This window comes from Eublepharis macularius, chromosome 3, assembly GCF_028583425.1.
Source record: "Eublepharis macularius isolate TG4126 chromosome 3, MPM_Emac_v1.0, whole genome shotgun sequence".
Lineage (NCBI taxonomy): Eukaryota > Metazoa > Chordata > Lepidosauria > Squamata > Eublepharidae > Eublepharis > Eublepharis macularius.
Genome location: NC_072792.1, coordinates 189128975 through 189154810, shown reverse-complemented (window position 1 = coordinate 189154810; position 25836 = coordinate 189128975). Strand labels below are relative to the sequence as shown.

Sequence of the window (25836 nt, the reverse complement as noted above, 5' to 3'; positions counted from 1 at the left end):
CTCACAAATTTTATTTATAACTCTCTTTTCTTTCTTTTTCTTCAATTGCCACGCTAAATACTTCCCAGGTTTATTTGCACCTTCAAACGACTTCTGATTCAGTCTTTTTAAATTCCATTCCAATTCTTTGTTATTCATTGCCGTCAGTTGCTCTTGTAAAATTTTAATGTCCTGATAAATCTTCTTTTTCCCTGGTCTCTTCTTTAGTTGCATCTCTTTGGCCTTTATTTTTTCCATAATAGCTATTCTCTTCTCCTCCTTTTTCTTCCTGTCTCTTCCGTTTAGTTCCATTAGTATGCCTCTAACCACCGCCTTATAAGTGTCCCATACTCTGTTAGTTGGAACTTCATTATTCATGTTATGCTGTATAAAAAATTTGGTCTCTCTCCGCAGAAATTCAACATTTTCTTCTTTCTGCAACAAATCTTAATTTATTCTCCATCCTCTTCTCTTACTTCTCTTCCCAAATCTCCACATAACAGGGTTATGATCCGAGCCTACCATAGGCATTATTTCCGTCTCCTTAGTCCACAATGCTAAATCTTTGGAGGCCCAGATCATGTCAATTCGCGATAAAGTAGAGTGTTTCATAGAGTAAAATGTATATTGTCTACTTTTTGGGTTTTGTCTTCTCCATACATCTTCCAAAGTCTCCTGATCCATTAGTGCAAAAAAAGATTTCGGCAATAGTCCTCTTTTCTTTCGTGCAACTGTAGTTTTCTTATCTTCTTCTACATTGGTTACTCCATTGAAGTCTCCGGCTAGTATTATTTGATCATACGATAGCTCATCCAATTGCTTCCCCAACTCTTCAAAAAAATTTTCTTTTGCTCCATTAGGTGCATATACCCCAATCACCAATAACTTTTTTGAATTCCAAATTATTTCCACTGCTAAATATCTGGCTTCCTCATCTCTCACCACTAGTTTGGGCTGCAATTCTTCTTTTATATACAACACCACTCCCCTTTTCTTTTTTTTGGATCAGCCACAAATTCACTTCCAAATCTTGCAAATTTTAAATATTTTTCATCTTGCTTTTTAATATGGGTTTCTTGTAAACATACAATATCGCATTTTTGTTTTAATAGCCAGTGGAAGGTACTTTTTCTCTTACTAGGTGAATTAAATCCGTTTACATTCCACGATATAATTTTGCACTCCATAATCATGATCTTGCTGTTGGTAAGTCTTTTTCATTGTCCCTGATGAATTTGCCCATCTCTGACTTAGATCTGATACGCTTTTTAACTCCTCCAAACTCGAAAGACAATCCTTCAGGCATTTCCCATTTGTATCTTATTTTCATGTCTTTCGATATCTGGACTAGCTCTTTATACTTTTTCCGATCCAGCAACACCGATCTGGGCAATTCCTTCATAATGATCACAGCTTTGCCATCGACCTCTAATGGATCTTGAAATTGTTTACTCAAAACCATTTCCCTTGTTTTTCTAGTCGTAAATTGCACGATCACGTCTCTTGGTAATTTCCTCTGGGTCGCAACTCTTGAATTTATTCTGTATACCACGTCTAGGATAGCCGCCACTTCCTCTTCCTCTTTCCCCAGGTACTCAGTTAGAACTTCTGTAATTTGCTCTTGGGCAGATTTACCCTCAATTTCCGGCAAACCACGAAATCTCAGTTGTTTCTCCATATGTTTACTTTCCGCCACGGCCATTCTTCCTCTTATCGCTCTCATCTCCGTCCTCTGCGTGTTTGCTAGATCGTCCATCCCTGCTTCAACTACCTTAACCCTTTGCTGTGTGGCTTGTAGCTCATTCTGTATTTTTTCCATACCTTTCGCTACTTCCGCCAATTCACTTTTAAATGTCTCTTTAAGCTCTTTCGCCATCTCTTTCATCATCCCTTGCATCATCTCTTTAAGTTCCTTATTAGCTTCTGTAAATTTTTTATCCAAATTTTCCACCGCTGCTTGCCACTCCTTTTTCGACATCGTGGGGCTGGCTTTACCTCGCTCCCACGAGTCCACTCTTCTTCTTAACTCCGTGGCGTTTATTTTTTACAATATTGTTTTTTTTAAAGTCCCGAATTAACTTTATTTTTTAAAAACAGTTCATTTAATCAATCCAAAATGTCAGGCGTCTTTTCTCTATGATTATTTGAACTATAGTCCAATTCCAAGATGGCCTACTTCCTTTTCCGCTGAAGCCACGACCTTTCCCTTTTCCAAAATGGCGATCTTCTACTTCCTGCTCCTTGGAAAAGGCCGCTTCGCTCCAGCCTCTCTATTGCTCTGACGTACTTCCTGTTCCTTTGCCACCCACAGCAGTTCTCGCGATGTTGAGACTTTCTCACAGCCCCTTATCTCTTCCCGGCCGCAGGTATGTAAACTATAATTGAATTTCTTTGCTAACTCCTTTTAACAAAGTCACTTTTGAAAACTTTTTCTTGCCGGAATTTCCCCTCCTTCTAATCACTCTGTCGCAGTTCTTAATTTCAATGTAGCACTTTAGTTCTTTAAATAATCCGTCCCGTTTCAAGAGATAGTAATCTTTACCTTCTTAGTCGATTTATTGGGTTGTAATCACTGTTTCAATGTCCAAATTCACTCCGATTCCCCTTGTTGCTGTATGAAGCTTGGGCATGAAGGTCTTATGCCAACCGAATTGGCTCCAGGACTGCTGTAGAGATCTTGGCAAACCTGTCTTCGGGTGGGACCTCAAGGGACAAGTGGGAGTCCATTGCGTAGGACCCCCCCTCGCCCGAGATCAACACGCCCTGAGGTTCTTGAGCGTTCAAAGCCTGTTCTCCGCCTGAGAACAGTTGGCTGCGGGCGATTTTCCGCCCCCCCCAGCCTTAAAATCAGCAGCCCGGACAGCTCAGCTCTTAGAGCTGCGTTAGACCCCCATGGATCCCAAACCGGAAGTCAGAATCCTGTACCTCACAGACCCCCTCCCCAATCTTTCCCAGGAAGATGAAGCGGCAGAGAGCCAAAGGCACTGCTCTGCCCCCACCTCTGTTCAGAAACTAGGAAATTGCCGGGACCACCCGACAGCCGTGATCATGCAAACATTATCTCTGGGGCCAAGACGACTTCAGCCCCAGCCCTGCAAAGACCTGCCCTGGTTCCTTCCATGTACCTTCCCCTAAGAGACTTCCCCCTTCTCCTGTGGTCTCATCTGCAGGTTTCCCGAGAGCCTTTATCTGAATGACGTAGAGGGATGGTTTGTCCTGGGGGGCTCCAAGTACATCCTGGGGGTGCAGGGATTTTTCAGCCCCTCCAGCTACTACAGGAGCAGCACCCAGGCCTCATTGCAGGTCAGTCCTACTTCTCTGTGTCCTCTGGGGTGGCTCTCCTGGGGTCCTTCTTCTGTTACTCCCCAAGGTGAGTTCCTTTGGGGTATTTTCTGAGCTAGCACAGCATCACGGGCGGAGTGTGCAGACTTCACCTGCTGGAAAAGCACAGATCCCACAGATCTCTTCTGCAGGATCCAAACCCATTCTGCCAAAGGTTATCTGTTGGCTATGCTCTTGGGTCTGTGATGACCCTCCCACACTTGCAAAGCGTCCCTTGATCTCACAGCCATCAAGTGATGAACCGGCTCTTCATGCTCTGGATGCGCTTTGTTTCCTTTCTTCCTCACTTAGACTGAACCACCAAAGCTCTTGCAACACCTGGATCTGCCCCAGTGGTTTGCCACGTGCCAAGAGTTTAAGGACGCTGTTTTTGCCCGGCTGCCTCTCTACCAAATCCAGCGAGCTTGGAAGCTTTGGCAAGGTGAGCCACACCTCCCTCTTTCCTGGGACTGTGGCCCAGCCTCTTCTTGAAACCACATAAGCCCCCTGGGCAGTTGCTGTCAGTCAAAGGCAAAGGGAGATTGGCGTGTCGGAACTGGGCCCACTGCATGGATTTTTCAAGGGAGGATGGTTTCCCAGCCCCTCCAAAGCATTGCAAAAGAATGGCTTGGAACCTGCTTGCAACGTGGCTTTCTCACTCCACCCCTTCCCGTGCAGCCCTCCCCCAAAGCAGGTGTGGGGGGCCTCCAGGACCACCGTGGGACGTGGCAGAAAAGTCTGCAGAAGAAGAGCCCAGCGGCCCTTTGAGAGGTCTGCACAGCAGTTCCTCCCCAGTGGGCTTGATCTTCGGAGGTGGACACTTCTCTTTTTTGCTAGTCTCCCAGCAAGATTTGCTTCCCCGGGAGAGTTTGGGGGTTAGACCTCTGCTGTGTTGCTCTTTTCGTTGTGTCAGTCAGCCTCAGGTCATTTTGGAAATCTGCCTTGCTCTATAGAGGAGAGGAACATTTCAGATAAGTAAATGGAAATCTGTGGCAATGCCCCCTCTTGGATTAAGCATGCGCAGATTTGAATCCAGCCCTCGTCATTTCAAAGTTGGCAGTTTCAGAGGATAATTTGGCAGCAGAGAATAGGACTGGAAGCAAGGGGCTTAAATTACATGCAGAAAGGTACTGGCTGGATATTAGGAGAAACTTTTCTCAGGGTCATAGTAGTTCATAGGTGGAATCAGCTGCCTAGGGAGGTGGTGAGCTCCCCTTCACTGGCAGTTTTCAAGAGGAGACTGGATGAATACGTCAGAGATGCTTTCGGCACACCCTGCATTGGGCAGGGGGCTGGACTAGAAGGTCTGTATGACCCCTTCCAACTCTATGACTCTGTGAAAGGCAGCAAGCCACATTTTCAAAACACAAAACTGTGCTCTCTGAGAGCGTTGTAGGTAAAAACAAATCAAACAACACCAATGGGGCCACCTTTGGGGGGCCAGCTACTTAAAGTACTGAATATTTTAACAGATCTTAATAAATTCTCTTAAAGGCATTCTTATTGTGCAATTTAAGCTTCATTTCCCACCCCACGCCGCTTGGAAAACTTTCACCTGTCCTACCCAGACCCCCTGAAATGCTGTCCCTGGCCTGGCACACTGAACTGTGGCCCAAGACAACTTTTTCCTCTGCAAATTCGGCTATAACAATCTGCACCGAAAGATCTATGGACTTCATACAGCAGTTCTCTGACTCCCACACCCTCTGCAGCTCCCCGACCCTCCAATTTTTATTCCTGGGTCAACAAACCCTCCAGAACAGCAGGGGGGCGCTAAATGGGGTCTGTACTGGAAGGGGAGAATCATAAAAGCTTGCTGTCCCCTCTTTCAAAGATTTGTGTTTTATTTGTCCATTTATTTCCAACACTTGTTTGCCACCTTTCTACCCAAATAGGGTCACAGAATCATAGATTGGAAGGGATCTCCAGGGTCATCTAGTCCAACCCCCTCCACAATCAAGAAATTCAAGACAATGAACATTATACAAACTAAAAACAAAAATTAAAATGTTTAGAAAGTCCTTGGAACTGTGTAGTAGAATACAGGCCCCAAGGTACGGCGTGTGCCTTCAGGGTAAAACACTAACCAGCCTTCCTGGACCCTTTTACCTGCCTCCCCCTCCCCTCCCCTCCCCTCCCCTCCATTTGCTCCTGTCTTGCCATAATCTTCTGCAGCGGTCTCCTCCCCTTATAACACTGACTCCTGGAGCGCTGAGGCCATGCCTGTGTGGCTCTTCTGCCCTGTGTACAGCACTAAGTGCATGACTGGCACTGAAGACATGTCGTTGTGCGGGACTGGGCAGGGGTGGGGGAAGAAGGTCTGTGGGCCTCTGCGCAGGACTGAACTTTTGGAAGGGCCTTCCACACTGCGTCCTCTTCCAGACTCCCTCCTCCTTACTGTTTCAGAAACATGCCATCCCGAATACGAGGCTCTTGCTGTGCAGCAGAGGACAAGCTCTCCTGGGGAGCCACGCTGTTGGCAGTGGGAAGCCCCGTATTCCCGCCGGCGAGAAGCCGTATACACCCTTCTGCAGCGGGCAGTTTGGAGAAGAGGTAAATCTGCGGCCATTAGAGAGCAAGGCTCTTGCAGGTCTCCACGAATGGCCACAGAACTGTGGAGCCACGCAGTTGGGCCTGAGGCTGCTAATTCAATGGCCTTTGCCTTAGCTCATTTACTCTCATTTCAAAGGGATAGTGAAAGAGATCTGTCTTAACAGCTGATGTCTCCCGTCCCTGCACGTGACCAGTTCGTGAACATGGAGACCGTGGCCAGCGCACTCTTCCAAAGGTTTGAGAAGCGAGTGGCAGGTCTACAGGATCTGGCCCATTTGAACAACTTTTACCCCCAGCTGCTGCAGGCCGGATGCCTGGGATACTCCCGAGCCCTCTATCTCATCTCCACCCCGCACCGGACTGGCTTGGGACTGCCCTTGGACTCCACCAAGGTACCTCTTCATGGGGCTGGTATCACACTGCCCTTTTATTCGCTAGAGTGCCCGTTGTGCACGCAGGTTCAGTTCCTGGCAGCACCGGGCTGCAGGCGCTGACAAAGACCCCTCTCTGCCTGACACCCTGACGAGTGGCTGAGGGTCAGAGGAGACCAGACTGGCCCTGATGGGAGGCTCCAAGGTGAGGGGTGGAGAGCAGAGCAACAGCAGAGCCACTGTCCAGTGGCCGTAGCATGTGTCAGCATCAGACCTGGTGCAGTGCCGTAGCCGTTTGTACCCTTGTCATTAATGCCCCCACTTTTCTCTCTCAGGCCCTGAAATTTGGCCTTCTCTCCGCCCAGGCGGACGATCGTCTTTCCGGAATGCAGCTGGGCCACAAACACCACCTGGGGGTGGATGGACTTCCTGTGGACCACGACCTCTCTTACGCCTACTACGCCAACGTTGCAGCCCAGACCGTAGCTGACCGGGAGCTGTCCAGGGAGGGGCAGGTGCAGTTTTCCCTCTCGCTCTTAAATTAGTTGTTTCTGGAGAAGGTGTGCCCTGACCTTGGGGGGGGGGGCAGGCTAGCCTGATCTCATCAGATCTCAGAAGCTGGGCAGGGTCAGCCTTGGATGGGAGAGCTCCAGAGAAGATGAGGGTTGCAGAGGCAGGCAATGGCAAACCACCTCTGTTAGTCTCTTGCCATGAAAACCCCAGCAGGGGTCACCACTAGTTGTCTTTGACTTGACGGTGCTCTCCACCACTACCAGAGAAGGTATGAGCCCCTTTCCTGGCCTGGGGACAGCAGGCAGAAAGGTAGTTCATACACACACCCAGAGCCGTCCTCAAACATCCCACACCCGTTAGAACTGACAAGATCCAGGAAGGCTTAGCTGAACCAGGCAACTGCTAAACAGGTAAAACTGTTCTACGGTCTAGTTTATGCTTTATTGATCAACCCTGAGATGTCCAGATTACCTTGGTCTACTCATATGAACTGTGTAATGTGGAGAAAATGTACTTGTGGAAGATGCAGCCCAAGCCTTCGTGAGCAGAGCGCTCCCTTCCCAAGCGTGCCATGCTCAGAGAGGTTCCTCCTCTCCCGTGTTCGCTCTTCTCTCTCTGCTGTGGCTCTTGCAAGCTGGCCTCAGCCCAAGGCAAGGCCTAGAAGAAGGCTGGGGATGACCCAAAGCACTGCCAGCCTTCCCAGAGCACAGCCTGGCGTGCCACCAGTGAATCCAAGAGGTAAAGCCATTCTGATTGGATTCTGTGGCTCAGCGGTAGAGCATCTGCTTGGCATGCGGGAGGACTGAGGTTCAAACCCCAGCAGCTCCAGTTAAAAGGACCAGGCAGTAGAGGATGGGGAAGACCTCAGCCTGGGACCCTGGAGAGCCGCGGCCAGTCAGAGTAAGCAATACGGACCATGATGGATGAAAGTAGCTGGAAAGAAAAGAGACAGAAGCAGAATAGAAACGAAACTAGAGGGGAACCTGAGGGTCATCTAGTCAACCCCCTGCACAATGCAGGAAATTCACAGCTAATTCCCCCTGAATAGACAGGAAGGATACAGAAGAATCTGGCCTGCCCCCTTACCAGCTCTGCTAGTCTCTCTGGAATACTAGTGTGTTTTGTGCAACCCGGCATCACACAGTCCTCCATTTCCAGCCCCTCAAACTCTCCCCCCAAGTATCGTGCAGTGGAGGAGGAGGTGGAGAGGGAGCCACAGAAGGAGGAGTTCTGCCCATCTCGTGGTCCTGCCACTTCCTGATTTTTCTCCAGGGTGGGTGGAGAAGGGAGGAAGGCAGGTTTACGTCCAGGAGGCAGTGAGTAGGGAATGGCACGCCATCTCTACATTCTTCTCCACATGGGAGACAAGTGTAAGAAACACTGAGGCTGGGATATGAGTAGGCAGGCTGTGCTCACACACATGGTGGGTGCCACGTGATGGTAGCCAGCGAACCACCACTGTGAGCACGTTCAATACAGGCAGCTTTGTGCAATCTGAACAGCTAGATAGCTCACTTCGAAGACCTTGCAAGGAAACATCTAAGCATCATTGAAACGGAACATTGGAAATGTTTTCGCTTTGAGCTTGCACTTAGGAGCATGAGCTAAATGTACAGCGATGTCTGCCTCCCCCCCCCCCCGCTTTCTACCTAAATAGGGATCTCCAGGGTCATCTAGTCCAACCCCCTGCACAATCAAGAAATTCAAGACAATGAACATTATACAAACTAAAAACAAAAATTATAATGTTTAGAAAGTCCTTGGAACTGTGTAGTAGAATACAGGCCCCAAGGTACGGTGTGTGCCTTCAGGGTAAAACACTAACCAGCCTTCCTGGACCCTTTTACCTGCCTCCCTCTCCCCTCCCCTCCCCTCCATTTGCTCCTGTCTTGCCATACTCTTCTGCAGCTGTCTCCTCCCCTTATAACACTGACTCCTGGAGCGCTGAGGCCATGCCTGTGTGGCTCTTCTGCCCTGTGTACAGCACTAAGTGCATGACTGGCACTGAAGACATGTCGTTGTGCGGGACTGGGCAGGGGTGGGGGAAGAAGGTCTGTGGGCCTCTGCGCAGGACTGAACTTTTGGAAGGGCCTTCCACACTGCGTCCTCTTCCAGACTCCCTCCTCCTTACTGTTTCAGAAACATGCCATCCCGAATACGAGGCTCTTGCTGTGCAGCAGAGGACAAGCTCTCCTGGGGAGCCACGCTGTTGGCAGTGGGAAGCCCCGTATCCCCGCCGGCGAGAAGCCGTATACACCCTTCTGCAGCGGGCAGTTTGGAGAAGAGGTAAATCTGCGGCCATTAGAGAGCAAGGCTCTTGCAGGTCTCCACAAATGGCCACAGAACTGTGGAGCCACGCAGTTGGGCCTGAGGCTGCTAATTCAATGGCCTTTGCCTTCGCTCATTTACTCTCATTTCAAAGGGATAGTGAAAGAGATCTGTCTTAACAGCTGATGTCTCCCGTCTCTGCAGGTGACCAGTTCGTGAACATGGAGACCGTGGCCGGCGCACTCTTCCAAAGGTTTGAGAAGCGAGTGGCAGGTCTACAGGATCTGGCCCGTCTGAACAACTTTTACCCCCAGCTGCTGCAAGCCGGATGCCTGGGATACTCCCGAGCCCTCTATCTCATCTCCACCCTGCACCGGACTGGCTTGGGACTGCCCTTGGACTCCACCAAGGTACCTCTTCATGGGGCTGGTATCACACTGCCCTTTTATTCGCTAGAGTGCCCGTTGTGCACGCAGGTTCAGTTCCTGGCATCACCGGGCTGCAGGCGCTGACAAAGACCCCTCTCTGCCTGACACCCTGACGAGTGGCTGAGGGTCAGAGGAGACCAGACTGGCCCTGATGGGAGGCTCCAAGGTGAGGGGTGGAGAGCAGAGCAACAGCAGAGCCACTGTCCAGTGGCTGTAGCATGTGTCAGCATCAGACCTGGTGTAGTGCCGTAGCCGTTTGCACCCTTGTCATTAATGCCCCCACTTTTCTCTCTCAGACCCTGAAATTTGGCCTTCTCTCCGCCCAGGCGGACGATCGTCTTTCCGGAATGCAGCTGGGCCACAAACACCACCTGGGGGTGGATGGACTTCCTGTGGACCACGACCTCTCTTACGCCTACTACGCCAATGTTGCAGCCCAGACCGTAGCTGACCGGGAGCTGTCCAGGGAGGGGCAGGTGCAGTTTTCCCTCTCGCTCTTAAATTAGTTGTTTCTGGAGAAGGTGTGCCCTGACCTGGGAGGGGGGGCAGGCTAGTCTGATCTCATCAGATCTCAGAAGCTGGGCAGGGTCAGCCTTGGATGGGAGAGCTCCAGAGAAGATGAGGGTTGCAGAGGCAGGCAATGGCAAACCACCTCTGTTAGTCTCTTGCCATGAAAACCCCAGCAGGGGTCACCACTAGTTGTCTTTGACTTGACGGTGCTCTCCACCACTACCAGAGAAGGTATGAGCCCCTTTCCTGGCCTGGGGACAGCAGGCAGAAAGGTAGTTCATACACACACCCAGAGCCGTCCTCAAACATCCCACACCCATTAGAACTGACAAGATCCAGGAAGGCTTAGCTGAACCAGGCAACTGCTAAACAGGTAAAACTGTTCTACGGTCTAGTTTATGCTTTATTGATCAACCCTGAGATGTCCAGATTACCTTGGTCTACTCATATGAACTGTGTAATGTGGAGAAAATGTACTTGTGGAAGATGCAGCCCAAGCCTTCGTGAGCAGAGCGCTCCCTTCCCAAGCGTGCCATGCTCAGAGAGGTTCCTCCTCTCCCGTGTTCGCTCTTCTCTCTCTGCTGTGGCTCTTGCAAGCTGGCCTCAGCCCAAGGCAAGGCCTAGAAGAAGGCTGGGGATGACCCAAAGCACTGCCAGCCTTCTCAGAGCACAGCCTGGCGTGCCACCAGTGAATCCAAGAGGTAAAGCCATTCTGATTGGATTCTGTGGCTCAGCGGTAGAGCATCTGCTTGGCATGCGGGAGGACTGAGGTTCAAACCCCAGCAGCTCCAGTTAAAAGGACCAGGCAGTAGAGGATGGGGAAGACCTCAGCCTGGGACCCTGGAGAGCTGCGGCCAGTCAGTGTAAGCAATACGAACCATGATGGATGAAAGTAGCTGGAAAGAAAAGAGACAGAAGCAGAATAGAAACGAAACTAGAGGGGAACTGCCCAGATCAGTGTTATTGGACCGGAAAAAATACAAAGTGCTAATTCAGATGTTGAAGGACATGAAAATCAGGTATAGATGGGAGTTACCAGAAGGAGTGTCCTTTGAGTTTGGAGGGGCAAAAAAACGCATCAGATCTGAGCGAGAGATGGAGAGATTTATTAAGGACAATGAAAAAGACTTACCAACAAGACTATGAATATGGAGTGTAAAGTAATATCTTGGAATGTAAATGGACTAAACTCACCGAATAAGAGGAAAAATATTTTTCATTGGCTACTAAAACAAAAATGTGACATTGTTTGTTTGCAAGAAACCCATATTAGAAAACAGGATGTAAAATATTTAAAATCTGGAAAACTGGGCAAGGAGTTTGTAGCGGCCTCTAACAAGAAAAAAAGAGGAGTGGTGTTGTATATAAAAGAGGAGCTACAGCCAAAATTTGTTATGAGAGATGTGGAAGCTAGATTTGTTGCAGTGGAATGCATCTGGAATTTAAAGAGAGTGTTGGTAGTCGGACTTTATGCACCTAACGGTGCAAAAGAAAGCTTCTTTGAGGATTTAAGGAAGCATTTAGACGATTTTGTATATGACCAGATAATTCTTGCTGGAGACTTCAATGGAGTGACAGACTTGGAGCTAGACAAAAAGACTACAACGGCACAAAAGAAAAGAGGACTATTACCAAAGCTTTTTTTTGAGTTGATTCAACAAGAGACTCTCGAAGATGTATGGAGGAGAGAATATCCTAAAAGTAGACAGTTTACTTTTTATTCTGCAAGGCATTCTACATTATCAAGAATTGATATGATCTGGGCCTCAAAAGACTTAGCGTTATGGACTAAGGAGGTAGAAATAATGCCGATGGTAGGCTCAGATCACAACCCAATTATGTGGAAATTTGGAAAAAGGAGAAAAAGGAAAGCATGGAGAATAAATGAGGACTTGTTACAGGAAAGAGAGAATATGGAAATACTGAGAAGAGAGACAAAGTTTTTTATACAATACAACGTGAATAAAGAAGTACCAACCAACAAAGTTTGGGATGCGTACAAGGCGGTTGTAAGGGGCATACTAATGGACTTAAATGGCAGAGCAAGAAAAAAGAAAGAGGAGAAAAGACAAGAGATTGAGGAGAAAATAAAAGCCAAAGAAACACAGTTAAAAAAGAGACCAGGGAAAAAGAAGGTATACCAGGAAATCAAAATTCTTCAAGAACAGTTAACAGCAATGAGTAATAAAGAATTGGAGTGGAATCTTAAAAGACTGAATCAAAAAGCGTTTGAGGGTGCTAATAAACCTGGGAAATACCTGGCATGGCAATTGAAGAAGAAAAGGGAAAAGAAAATAATAAATAAAATCTGTGAAGATAATAAAACGTACTTGGAGCAGACTACCATTAGTAGAGCCTTTTATAAATTCTACGCTAAGCTGTATAATAAAAAAGAAGTAAACAAAGAATCAATAGCATCATATCTGGAGAAAACCAAACTTCCAGAAATCTCGGAAGCTTGGAGAAATAAATTGAACAGTGAAGTAACTGACGAGGAAATAAGCATGGCAATACAATCCGCAAATCTAGGAAAGGCGCCAGGGCCAGATGGACTTACGGCTAAATTTTATAAGACAATGGCTAATGAACTGGCACCATTCCTAAAAGAGGTGATGAATGGAGTTTTTAGGGATCAAAGGATTCCAGATACTTGGAGTGAAGCGAACATATCATTGATCCCAAAAGAGGGCCAAGACTTGACTAACGTGAAAAATTATAGACCTATATCGCTACTTAACAATGACTATAAAATTTTTGCGAAGATACTGGCGGAGAGACTGAAGGGATGGCTCTCGGAAGTTATAGAAGAGGAACAAGCAGGCTTTTTGCCAGACAGACAAATAAGAGACAATTTAAGGACAGTGATCAATGCTATTGAATATTATGACAAGCGTTGTGACAAAGAGGTTGGTTTCTTCTTTGTAGACGCTGAAAAAGCGTTTGACAATTTAAACTGGGACTTTATGTTTGCCACCATGGAAAAGCTACAATTGGGAGAAAGATTCATCAGAGCAATTAAGGAAATTTACAGAGACCAGACGGCAGCAATTGTAGTGAATGATGAATTGACCAAGAAATTGACGATTAGTAAAGGAACAAGACAAGGTTGCCCGTTATCTCCATTGTTGTTCATTTTAGTATTGGAGATTCTGATGATACAAATACGACAAGACGAGGAAATTCGAGGAATAAAAATAAAGGACTATTCATACAAGGTCAGAGCATTTGCGGATGACATAATGTTAATTGTAGAGGACCCATTGGAGAACATGTCAAAAGTGATAGATAAGATTAAGGAGTTTGGAGACTTGGCAGGTTTCTTCATTAACAAAAAGAAGTCAAAGATACTATGCAAAAACATGACTAAGCAGAAACAACAATTGCTAACGGAAACAACGGACTGTGAAGTAACAAGTAAAGTGAAATATTTGGGAGTTGAATTAACTGCAAAGAACATAGATCTATTCAAAAACAATTATGAAAAACTATGGACTCAGATAGAGAGAGACTTGATTAAATGGAATAGACTGAATTTGTCATGGTTGGGCAGGATTGCAGCAGTTAAGATGAATGTGTTACCAAGAGTAATGTTTTTGCTACAGACAATACCAATCATCAGAGACTCTAAACAATTTGAAAAATGGCAGAGGAAAATATCAGATTTTGTTTGGGCAGGCAAGAAGCCTCGAGTGAAAGTAAAAGTTTTACAAGATGCAAAGGAAAGAGGCGGAATGCAACTGCCCAACCTGAGACTTTATCATGATGCAATCTGCCTAGTTTGGTTGAAAGAGTGGATGACATTAAAGAACAAGAAACTATTAGCCCTAGAGGGATATAAAAAATTTTTTGGATGGCACGCATACCTATGGCATGACAAAGTAAAGGTCAACTCGATGTTCCTGCACCATTTTGTAAGGAGAAGTTTATATATAATCTGGAAGAAGTATAGAATTTATCTACAAGAAGGAACCCCCTTGTGGGTGGTTCCATACGAGGTGATAGATCCGAGAGCTGTTGATAATGAACAACAATGTTTAACGTACAAAGAAATAACTAAAACTGAAGTATCTCAACTTAGAATAAAGACGCAAGAGGAACTTTCACCTAACTATGATTGGTTCCAGTATAGACAGATTAGAGACTTATACAATTCGGACTCTGCAAAGGGGGGCATACGAACAGAGAACTCGGAACTAGAGCAGACCCTTCTTAAAGAAGACAAGAAAAGAATATCCAAGGTATACCAAGTACTGTTGAAATGGTATACTGAGGACGAGATAGTTAAAACACAGATGGTGAAATGGGCTATAAATTTTAATAAAGAAATAACAATGGAGGCATGGGAATACTTGTGGAAAACTACAATGAAGACAACGACATGTACTAATATTAAAGAGAACATTTACAAAATGATTTATCGTTGGTACATGACACCAAAGAAGATTGCGCTAGGGAACTTGAATACTTCTAATAAATGCTGGAAATGTAAGAAACATGAGGGCTCCCTCTACCACATGTGGTGGTCGTGTGAGGTAGCTAGGCAGTACTGGGGGGAAATAATAAGAGAAATGAGTGAAATTTTACAGTTTCAAATAAATAAGAACCCAGAACTCCTGCTGCTAAACTTGGGAATGGAGGGAATTCCAGCCCATCATAGGACGTTGATATTTTATATGACAGCAGCAGCTAGACTTTTGTATGCGCAAAAATGGAAAGTACAAGAAGTGCCAACTATTGAAGACTGGATCTACAAATTGCTGTACATGGCAGAAATGGACAAGATGACAAGAAAACTGAGAAATCTGGACTCAGGGCAGTTTAACACAGACTGGGAAAAGCTGAAACAATATCTGGAGAAGAAATGGGAGGTGGGAGGAAAACTGTGGCAGTTTGAGAACTACTGAAGTATAATAAAAGTATAAAAGAGAGGGGTGACTTTACCGGGGGAGGAAGAGATAAATGTGAATTTATAAGCAGTTAGATTAACAGATTGATATATATTTAGATATATATAGGTTAACAGATAGAATATTGATTGAAAATAATTAATGATAAGGTTTAAATATGAGGATTGAGTAACTAACAATATTTTCTTTCTTTGATAAGATTTATATGCACCAAACTAAATGTACAGAAGAGTCAAATTGATTGATTATGATGAGCTATATAGAATTACCATAAAAAGATAAAATGAGTAATATATAGAGAACAAGTCAAATTGTTTGATTTAAATGTAAGATTTTTATGGTTTATGATATATAGGTTTATGATATATAGAAATATTCAAAACTGGAAAATGGGATAAATTGTTTATCCAAGATGGAAACAGAGACTTACAGTTTGGGTGTATAACAAGAAAAGTAGTTAAAGATGTACTGCTTAATATAATGGAGAATGTATATCTGTTTTAGACAGAGGAATTTAATAGAAGTAAGGGAAAAGGGACAAAGGGTGGGAAAGCTGTTGGAAGTCAACAAAAGGGGGGGAAAGGGAGGGGGTTAGAAATGAAAAATTTGGGGAAAATTGAATGTAATGTAAAATAACGGATTCTAACCCAATAAAAATTTTGTTAAAAAAAAAAAAAGAAACGAAACTAGAGGGGAACCTGAGGGTCATCTAGTCAACCCCCTGCACAATGCAGGAAATTCACAGCTAATTCCCCCTGAATAGACAGGAAGGATACAGAAGAATCTGGCCTGCCCCCTTACCAGCTCTGCTAGTCTCTCTGGAATACTAGTGTGTTTTGTGCAACCCGGCATCACACAGTCCTCCATTTCCAGCCCCTCAAACTCTCCCCCCAAGTATCGTGCAGTGGAGGAGGAGGTGGAGAGGGAGCCACAGAAGGAGGAGTTCTGGCCATCTCGTGGTCCTGCCACTTCCTGATTTTTCTCCAGGGTGGGTGGAGAAAGGAGGAAGGCAGGTTTACGTCCAGGAGGCAGTGAGTAGCGAAAGGCACGCCATCTCTACATTCTTCTCCACATGGGAGACAAGTGTAAGAAACACTGAGGCTGGGATATGAGTAGGCAGGCTGTATAGTCTACAGTTCCTAACCCTTTACCCCAAGCTTCTTTCTGAATCATGTTATTACAGTATAGTCCTGTGCAAAATGCCCTCTGGAATAATTCAGTTTTGCATAGATTATGGAAAGACAGGAGGGTGGAATCCTTCTTGATCTCAACAAACCTGCTGTTCCATAGGGTGGGGGCCACAACAGAGAAAGCCGTGCGTACAGGCACTTGCTGATTTTGTCCGTTCATGTTATGAGATCACCAGGAATAAGAGCATCCTTCTCCCACTTTGAGGCTTTGCTCCTGTAAAGCTTCCTTGCCGTTGCTCCATCTGGTGTAGTGAGGTCTTCTGTGCCTGGCAGGGGCACTGCAGGTCTGAGATGGAGAAGTGATTGCGCAAACTCTGCTATCAGATGCAGAGGAGTTAGCCGTGTAGCGCTTTCGTGGAGAAGCTGAGAATTGCTCTTCAGCTCTTGCGCTTGCCCACCCTGTGTTCAAATCCTGAGCCTCGAGTTCTGCTCAGTTCTGGGCCCGTTGTTGCTATCTTGCCATCCCCCACACAGGCCTTTGTGGAGCACATCCGGCTGATTGACGAGGACGCCCTCAAGCTGCAGACCAAAGAGAACGATGACCTCTTTGTGTGGCTGAGGTTCCAGGCTCGGAGAGGCATGGCCGAGGCTCAGGTAGGCTCAAGTCTCCCCAAAGCGTCTGTGTTCCTCCATCGCCACGATGGTGGTCCGGAGAGGTCGTGCCAACTGTGCCCACGTGCCCCTCCCTCTCTTCCAGCAAGCGGTGAGCAGGATGTTGTTCTGGGGGCAGCAAGGAATCTCCAGCAAGCTGAAGGAAGCGGTGAAGTTCTACGAGAAAGGAGCCGCTCGGCTCAAAGACCCCACCCTGATGTACGACTATGGAGTGGTGCTTCTGAAGGTGAGCAATGGCACCCGTCTCTTTTTCCCCATGGCCGTGGGCTGCCAGGGTCAGCGTGCTGTGGGCTTGGCATCACAGGGTTGGATCAGAAGGGGGAGTCTAAAGGCCATCTAGTCCATCCTCAAGCCCTCAATTAGCTCCACAACGGGCCATCCTGCATAATTCATGCCACAGAGTGTGCCACGGCAAATTGCAATTTCCTCTGGGTCTTGTCATCGTTGATGACTTGTGGAAACGAGCCAAGCCCTGATCCATGTATTCCTTTGCAGCGCCCCTTCCCTTAGGCCCAAAGATCACAGGGGCAAGATGACTTCTCTGACCTGCCCTTCTCCTGAAACCACTTAATTCCTTTATGCGTGTCCTCTTTCAGTCACTCATTCATTTACTCCCCTTGAGTGATCTGTTTGGAGCGATCACATACTGATGCAGTGCACGTGCCAGGGCCGTCGTCACACGGGCATCTCTTCCGTTAAATTTACAGCATATAGCGTCCTACCTGTTATCGGCACAGTAACGTTTCTTTGGGTCACCTAACGGCTCTTCGCGCCACCAGCTGTCCACACCGAAGCACTCTGTTCTGTTCTCTCTAACCGCGCAGAAGCAGCTCCCCCCCCCCCTTTTTAAATTATTCTGGCGTTTAATTCCACGATAACGGAATAACAGCATATAAACATTCCGTTAGAGCAAAACATTATGACCTTTTTGTTTTTCCAACTTTGAAATTATATAAATAGCCCTTTGCCCGCAGAAAACTCCCTGTCTGATGTGATCCCCATCGCTGAAGACTGCCATGGCGATTGAGTCATTTTTACTTCAGCAGAAAGTTTGCATTGTGTTATGTCGTTATGGCATTATAAGGACATAATAAAATTTAAAAAAGGGGAGTTGCGGGAAGAAATGGATTCTGGGATTGAAGGGAGGGCATAGGGCGTTGCGAGGCGAAATACATCGATGTGAGGCATTCACACTGAGGCACAAAATAGCGCGACTATCAAACACAAAGCAGAAGAGAGAAAATCGCTACAGTGTTGGAATAAGGTGGGTGTTTGCCAGGAAATAGCGCCATTTTAGCGCTAAATAAAAGCCCGTGTGACGACGGCCCAGGCGTGAACTGAATCCACCTGCAGTGATCGCAGGGGACTGTGACGGTGCCTGTAGTGCCGCGGACAGGAGGCTGTTCCAGACAGCAGAGCCTTATTTCCACTGCAAGCCACAATGGGGAGTGAGTCACCCATTGACCACACAAGCTTTTGTCTCCAGGGCCACGGAGTGAAGCAGGATATCCCCAAAGCTCTGGACTTGCTCAATCAGGCAGCGGAGCAGGTGAGTGTGGCAGGTGGTTCAGGTACTGTGGGCTACATCCCAGTGCATGGCAGAGCACACGCCCGTGAGAGACCCCTGGGCAACTTCCGCCCTCGAGCAACCTCATCCCCCCTAATTTCAGCTCTCTCCTGTTAAAAGTGAGTATCGGGACTGCAAGTGGCCCAGCCCCCTAAGCTAGGAGTCAGAGAGTCCCACAGGACAGAGCCCGGTGTTTGGACTGACATGGTAAAACTTTTCAGGGGAAATCTGTTGGCAACTCCTTTGGCAAACCGACCATTCCAACACACAGTTTCAGAGCTCCAAAGCTGCAGGGCTTCCCGAGCCAGCCATAATGGGGCAACCTCGATGGAGGGCCTACCTCCGAACACAGAAGGTTCATTCAGCTGTCATGGCTTATTAGCAGTTTCTTATTACTTTTGGTATCCGAAGAAGGGAGCTCTGACTCGCTAAAACTCACACCCTGAAAATTTTGTTGGCTTCTGAGGTTCAACTGGCTCAAACCCTACCATTCTACCCCAGACCAACCCAGCTACCTACCTGAAACTACCACTTTCTCAGGAGGCTTTTCAGAACTGGTTGGCTAAGCCTCTGGTGGATAATATTGGGGTGGGATCTGGCTTCAATCCCAGAGGCAGGATGGACTTTCCAGCCATAAATCCATAGGTGTCCATCAGCAGAGAGTTTCTGACAGTGTAGGGGGTGGGTTTGAAGACCCACTGAGGGTCCCTTCCCATTCCATGGAAGAATGACAATAATAGCCAGTAGAACAGTTGAAAAGGCAGACAGCAAGGTTTGGGTTCCACCGGCAAGGAAGATCTCCATCTGGGGGAGCCTGCATTCGACATAAGGTGGATGTTTAAAAAATTCTCTGCTTCCACTATCTCCCCCCAACCCTGCAGGGTTTCCTCCCAGCTCTCACAGCCTTGGGATGGTATTACCAGGTCTTTGAGAATGACTACAGGAGGGCCGTGGAGTTCTGGGAGAAGGCCGACGAGATGGGGGACCCCGTGGCCCCCTCCAACCTCGGGGCCTTCTATGCCTACGGCCAGTACCCGGGGAAAGACAGAGATGAGGTGAGTTTTCCAGGAATGGGGGGTGGGCGTGATGGGCTGTCCCTGTCTCCTGCAAGAAGGTCCAAGAGTCCCCACCAGGGATAAGCAGTGTTGGAAATAGCAATGTCTGGTGTACTGCAGCAGCATGAAGGAAGAAGAGCCTACCATGCAGGGGGCAGCAAGGATCACTTAGTTAGGACAGTGAGAGTAGCACCTCTCTTGTTTCCTGGGGGTCATTTCCTTGTCTTGTCTCCTATTGGGCTAAACAGGGCAATATCCTGCTTCTTCTCTCTCCTGCCACACTTCTTCTCACTCTCTGCAAGATGTAGTCAGATAGCTAGGATCTATCTCTCCCTCTTTCCCTTCAAGTATGTAACTTCCTCAAATAAAGCTTTTGCCTCTCTAACCAGCTCGGCGTTTAATTCCGCAGCGTTGTTTTACACTCGCTCTAACCGGGTTATGGGCCCAGAGGCAATTAACGCAAGCTGAAGTTAAGAGAGAGCAATAAAACTCCTGCCATAGCCGCAGGCTAAAGTATAGAGGGCAGACAATAGAGGAAAGATGTCCTTTTTTCTTTCGTGCAACTGTAGTTTTCTTATCTTCTTCTACATTGGTTACTCCATTGAAGTCTCCGGCTAGTATTATTTGATCATACGATAGCTCATCCAATTGCTTCCCCAACTCTTCAAAAAAAATTTCTTTTGCTCCATTAGGTGCATATACCCCAATCACCAATAACTTTTTTGAATTCCAAATTATTTCCACTGCTAAATATCTGGCTTCCTCATCTCTCACCACTAGTTTGGGCTGCAATTCTTCTTTTATATACAACACCACTCCCCTTTTCTTTTTTTTGGAAGCAGCCACAAATTCACTTCCCAATCTTGCAAATTTTATATATTTTTCATCTTGCTTTTTAATATGGGTTTCTTGTAAACATACAATATCGCATTTTTGTTTTAATAGCCAGTGGAAGGTACTTTTTCTCTTACTAGGTGAATTAAATCCGTTTACATTCCACGATATAATTTTGCACTCCATAATCATGATCTTGCTGTTGGTAAGTCTTTTTCATTGTCCCTGATGAATTTGCCCATCTCTGACTCAGATCTGATACGCTTTTTAACTCCTCCAAATTCGAAGGGCAAACCTTCAGGCATTTCCCATCTGTATCTTATTTTCATGTCTTTCAATATCTGGACTAGCTCTTTATACTTTTTCCGATCCAGCAACACCGATTTGGGCAATTCCTTCATAATGATCACAGCTTTGCCATCGACCTCTAATGGATCTTGAAATTGTTTACTCAAAACCATTTCCCTTGTTTTTCTAGTCGTAAATTGCACGATCACGTCTCTTGGTAATTTCCTCTGGGTCGCAACTCTTGAATTTATTCTGTATACCACGTCTAGGATAGCCGCCACTTCCTCTTCCTCTTTCCCCAGGTACTCAGTTAGAATTTCTGTAATTTGCTCTTGGGCAGATTTACCCTCAATTTCCGGCAAACCACGAAATCTCAGTTGTTTCTCCATATGTTTACTTTCCGCCACGGCTATTCTTCCTCTTATCGCTCTCATCTCCGTCCTCTGCATGTTTGCTAGATCGTCCATCCCTGCTTCAACTACCTTAACCCTTTGCTGTGTGGCTTGTAGCTCATTCTGTATTTTTCCATACCTTTCGTTACTTCTGCCAATTCACTTTTAAATGTCTCTTTAAGCTGTTTCGCCATCTCTTTCATCATCCCTTGCATCATCTCTTTAAGTTCCTTATTAGCTTCTGTAAATTTTTTATCCAAATTTTCCACCGCTGCTTGCCACTCCTTTTTCGACATCGTGGGGCTGGCTTTACCTCGCTCCCACGAGTCCACTCTTCTTCTTAACTCCGTGGCGTTTATTTTTTACAATATTGTTTTTTTTTAAAGTCCCGAATTAACTTTATTTTTTAAAAACAGTTCATTTAATCAATCCAAAATGTCAGGCGTCTTTTCTCTATGATTATTTGAACTATAGTCCAATTCCAAGATGGCCTACTTCCTTTTCCGCTGAAGCCACGACCTTTCCCTTTTCCAAAATGGCGATCTTCTACTTCCTGCTCCTTGGAAAAGGCCGCTTCTCTCCAGCCTCTCTATTGCTCTGACGTACTTCCTGTTCCTTTGCCACCCACAGCAGTTCTCGCGATGTTGAGACTTTCTCACAGCCCCTTATCTCTTCCCGGCCGCAGGTATGTAAACTATAATTGAATTTCTTTGCTAACTCCTTTTAACAAAGTCACTTTTGAAAACTTTTTCTTGCCGGAATTTCCCCTCCTTCTAATCACTCTGTCGCAGTTCTTAATTTCAATGTAGCACTTTAGTTCTTTAAATAATCCGTCCCGTTTCAAGAGATAGTAATCTTTACCTTCTTAGTCAATTTATTGGGTTGTAATCACTGTTTCAATGTCCAAATTCACTCCGATTCCCCTTGTTGCTGTATGAAGCTTGGGCATGAAGGTCTTATGCCAACCGAATTGGCTCCAGGACTGCTGTAGAGATCTTGGCAAACCTGTCTTCGGGTGGGACCTCAAGGGACAAGTGGGAGTCCGTTGCGTAGGACCCCCCCTCGCCCGAGATCAACGCGCCCTGAGGTTCTTGAGCATTCAAAGCCTGTTCTCCGCCTGAGAACAGTTGGCTGCGGGCGATTTTCTGCCCCCCCCAGCCTTAAAATCAGCAGCCCGGACAGCTCAGCTCTTAGAGCTGCGTTAGACCCCCATGGATCCCAAACCGGAAGTCAGAATCCTGTACCTCACAGACCCCCTCCCCAATCTTTCCCAGGAAGATGAAGCGGCAGAGAGCCAAAGGCACTGCTCTGCCCCCACCTCTGTTCAGAAACTAGGAAATTGCCGGGACCACCCGACAGCCGTGATCATGCAAACATTATCTCTGGGGCCAAGACGACTCCAGCCCCAGCCCTGCAAAGACCTGCCCTGGTTCCTTCCATGTACCTTCCCCTACGAGACTTCCCCCTTCTCCTGTGGTCTCATCTGCAGGTTTCCCGAGAGCCTTTATCTGAATGACGAAGAGGGATGGTTTGTCCTGGGGGACTCCAAGTACATCCTGGGGGTGCAGGGATTTTTCGGCCCCTCCAGCTACTACAGGAGCAGCACCCAGGCCTCATTGCAGGTCAGTCCTACTTCTCTGTGTCCTCTGGGGTGGCTCTCCTGGGGTCCTTCTTCTGTTACTCCCCAAGGTGAGTTCCTTTGGGGTATTTTCTGAGCTAGCACAGCATCACGGGCTGAGTGTGCAGACTTCACCTGCTGGAAAAGCACAGATCCCACAGATCTCTTCTGCAGGATCCAAACCCATTCTGCCAAAGGTTATCTGTTGGCTATGCTCTTGGGTCTGTGATGACCCTCCCACACTTGCAAAGCGTCCCTTGATCTCACAGCCATCAAGTGATGAACCAGCTCTTCATGCTCTGGATGCGCTTTGTTTCCTTTCTTCCTCACTTAGACTGAACCACCAAAGCTCTTGCAACACCTGGATCTGCCCCAGTGGTTTGCCACGTGCCAAAAGTTTAAGGACGCTGTTTTTGCCCGGCTGCCTCTCTACCAACTCCAGCGAGCTTGGAAGCTTTGGCAAGGTGAGCCACACTTCCCTCTTTCCTGGGACTGTGGCCCAGTCTCCTCTTGAGACCACGTAAGCCCCCTGGGCAGTTGCTGTCAGTCAAAGGCAAAGGGAGATTGGCGTGTCAGAACTGGGCCCACTGCATGGATTTTTCAAGGGAGGATGGTTTCCCAGCCCCTCCAAAGCATTGCAAAAGAATGGCTTGGAACCTGCTTGCAACGTGGCTTTCTCACTCCACCCCTTCCCGTGCAGCCCTCCCCCAAAGCAGGTGTGGGGGGCCTCCAGGACCACCGTGGGACGTGGCAGAAAAGTCTGCAGAAGAAGAGCCCAGCGGCCCTTTGAGAGGTCTGCACAGCAGTTCCTCCCCAGTGGGCTTGATCTTCGGAGGTGGACACTTCTCTTTTTTGCTAGTCTCCCAGCAAGATTTGCTTCCCCGGGAGAGTTTGGGGGTTAGACCTCTGCTGTGTTGCTCTTTTCGTTGTGTCAGTCAGCCTCAGGTCATTTTGGAAATCTGCCTTGCTATATAGAGGAGAGGAACATTTCAGATAAGTAAATCGAAATCTGTGGCAATGCCCCCTCTTGGATTAAGCATGCGCAGATTTGAATCCAGCCCTCGTCATTTCAAAGTTGGCAGTTTCAGAGGATAATTTGGCAGCAGAGAATAGGACTGGAAGCAATGGGCTTAAATTACATGCAGAAAGGTACCGGCTGGATATTAGGAGAAACTTTTTTCAGGGTCAGAGTAGTTCAAAAGTGGAATCAGCTGCCTAGGGAGGTGGTGAGCTCCCCTTCACTGGCAGTTTTCAAGAGGAGGCTGGATGAATACGTCAGAGATGCTTTCGGCACACCCTGCATTGGGCAGGGGGCTGGACTAGAAGGTCTGTATGACCCCTTCCAACTCTATGATTCTGTGAAAGGCAGCAAGCCACATTTTCAAAACACAAAACTGTGCTCTCTGAGAGCGTTGTAGGTAAAAACAAATCAAACAGCACTAATGGGGCCACGTTTGGGGGGCCAGCTACGTAAAGTACTGAATATTTTAACAGATCTTAATAAATTCTCTTAAAGGCATTCTTATTGTGCAATTTAAGCTTCATTTCCCACCCCTCCCCGCTTGGAAAACTTTCACCCGTCCTACCCAGACCCCCTGAAATGCTGTCCCTGGCCTGGCACACTGAACTGTGGCCCAAGACAACTTTTTCCTCTGCAAATTCGGCTATAACAATGTGCACCCAAAGATCTGTGGACTTCATACAGCAGTTCTCTGACTCCCACACCCTCTGCAGCTCCCCGACCCATCAATTTTTATTCCTGGGGCAACAAACCCTCCAGAACAGCAGGGGGGGCGCTAAATGGGGTCTGTACTGGAAGGGGAGAATCATAAAAGCTTGCTGTCCCCTCTTTCAAAGATTTGTGTTTTATTTGTCCATTTATTTCCAACATTTGTTTGCCACCTTTCTACCCAAATAGGGTCACAGAATCATAGATTGGAAGGGATCTCCAGGGTCATCTAGTCCAACCCCCTGCACAATCAAGAAATTCAAGACAATGAACATTATACAAACTAAAAACAAAAATTAAAATGTTTAGAAAGTCCTTGGAACTGTGTAGTAGAATACAGGCCCCAAGGTACGGCGTGTGCCTTCAGGGTAAAACACTAACCAGCCTTCCTGGACCCTTTTACCTGCCTCCCCCTCCCCTCCCCTCCCCTCCATTTGCTCCTGTCTTGCCATACTCTTCTGCAGCGGTCTCCTCCCCTTATAACACTGACTCCTGGAGCGCTGAGGCCATGCCTGTGTGGCTCTTCTGCCCTGTGTACAGCACTAAGTGCATGACTGGCACTGAAGACATGTCGTTGTGCGGGACTGGGCAGGGGTGGGGGAAGAAGGTCTGTGGGCCTCTGCGCAGGACTGAACTTTTGGAAGGGCCTTCCACACTGCGTCCTCTTCCAGACTCCCTCCTCCTTACTGTTTCAGAAACATGCCATCCCGAATACGAGGCTCTTGCTGTGCAGCAGAGGACAAGTTCTCCTGGGGAGCCACGCTGTTGGCAGTGGGAAGCCCCGTATCCCCGCCGGCGAGCAGCCGTATACACCCTTCTGCAGCGGGCAGTTTGGAGAAGAGGTAAATCTGCGGCCATTAGAGAGCAAGGCTCTTGCAGGTCTCCACAAATGGCCACAGAACTGTGGAGCCACGCAGTTGGGCCTGAGGCTGCTAATTCAATGGCCTTTGCCTTAGCTCATTTACTCTCATTTCAAAGGGATAGTGAAAGAGATTTGTCTTAACAGCTGAGGTCTCCCGTCTCTGCAGGTGACCAGTTCGTGAACATGGAGACCGTGGCCGGCGCACTCTTCCAAAGGTTTGAGAAGCGAGTGGCAGGTCTACAGGATCTGGCCCATTTGAACAACTTTTACCCCCAGCTGCTGCAGGCCGGATGCCTGGGACACTCCCGAGCCCTCTATCTCATCTCCACCCTGCACCGGACTGGCTTGGGACTGCCCTTGGACTCCACCAAGGTACCTCTTCATGGGGCTGGTATCACACTGCCCTTTTATTCGCTAGAGTGCCCGTTGTGCACGCAGGTTCAGTTCCTGGCATCACCGGGCTGCAGGCGCTGACAAAGACCCCTCTCTGCCTGACACCCTGACGAGTGGCTGCAGGTCAGAGGAGACCAGACTGGCCCTGATGGGCCAAGGGTCTGTCTCAGGAGAAGGCAGGTTCTCGTGCTCAGTTATGGCTGCTAGAGACAGAAGGATCCCACTGTCAGGTCTGACTTTGTATGATCTTATGTAGCCAGAGCAACGCCATTTTAACTATGTCTTTGCAAGCTTTCTTCCCTTGCAGGTGCAATCTACTTCAAAGACTGAACTGTTTTGTCTACGACCTCGGCTCATCCTGAGAATGTTTTGTTTCTGCAGCTTCCTGCAACATGTTATGGGAACAGTGGGGGGTGGCTGGGCACCGCTCTCTATGCTAGCTTGTG

At 47.3% G+C, this 25836-nt stretch overlaps 2 protein-coding genes across 2 annotated transcripts; both read left to right on the top strand.

Annotated features, from left to right (window-relative positions):
- Positions 1-2301: 2301 nt before the first annotated feature.
- Positions 2302-9347, top strand: LOC129326436 (protein sel-1 homolog 3-like). The gene is made up of 9 exons (XM_054974595.1): positions 2302-2345; positions 3150-3282; positions 3613-3742; positions 5476-5618; positions 5707-5853; positions 6018-6245; positions 6560-6739; positions 8877-9023; positions 9210-9347. Exons 1-9 carry the CDS (start codon positions 2302-2304, stop codon positions 9222-9224), a joined length of 1167 nt encoding a protein of 388 aa, XP_054830570.1. The 3' UTR covers positions 9225-9347.
- Positions 9227-25471, top strand: LOC129326435 (protein sel-1 homolog 3-like). The gene is made up of 10 exons (XM_054974594.1): positions 9227-9415; positions 9730-9909; positions 16515-16634; positions 16738-16878; positions 18139-18201; positions 19114-19274; positions 22278-22410; positions 22741-22870; positions 24831-24977; positions 25164-25471. The coding sequence occupies exons 1-10, from the start codon at positions 9227-9229 to the stop codon at positions 25469-25471; spliced, it is 1572 nt and encodes a 523-aa protein (XP_054830569.1).
- The last annotated feature ends 365 nt before the right edge of the window (positions 25472-25836 follow it).

Coding starts and splice junctions, on each gene's coding strand:
- LOC129326436 (XM_054974595.1), top strand. CDS start 2,302: ATGTTGAGACTTTCTCACAGCCCCTTATCTCTTCCCGGCCGCAG. Junction 3,743..5,475: donor AGCTTGGAAGCTTTGGCAAG/GTGAGCCACACC, acceptor AATCTTCTGCAG/CGGTCTCCTCCCCTTATAAC. Junction 6,246..6,559: donor TGCCCTTGGACTCCACCAAG/GTACCTCTTCAT, acceptor TTTCTCTCTCAG/GCCCTGAAATTTGGCCTTCT.
- LOC129326435 (XM_054974594.1), top strand. CDS start 9,227: ATGGAGACCGTGGCCGGCGCACTCTTCCAAAGGTTTGAGAAGCGAGTG. Junction 9,416..9,729: donor TGCCCTTGGACTCCACCAAG/GTACCTCTTCAT, acceptor TTTCTCTCTCAG/ACCCTGAAATTTGGCCTTCT. Junction 18,202..19,113: donor TCAATCAGGCAGCGGAGCAG/GTGAGTGTGGCA, acceptor GTTTCCTCCCAG/CTCTCACAGCCTTGGGATGG.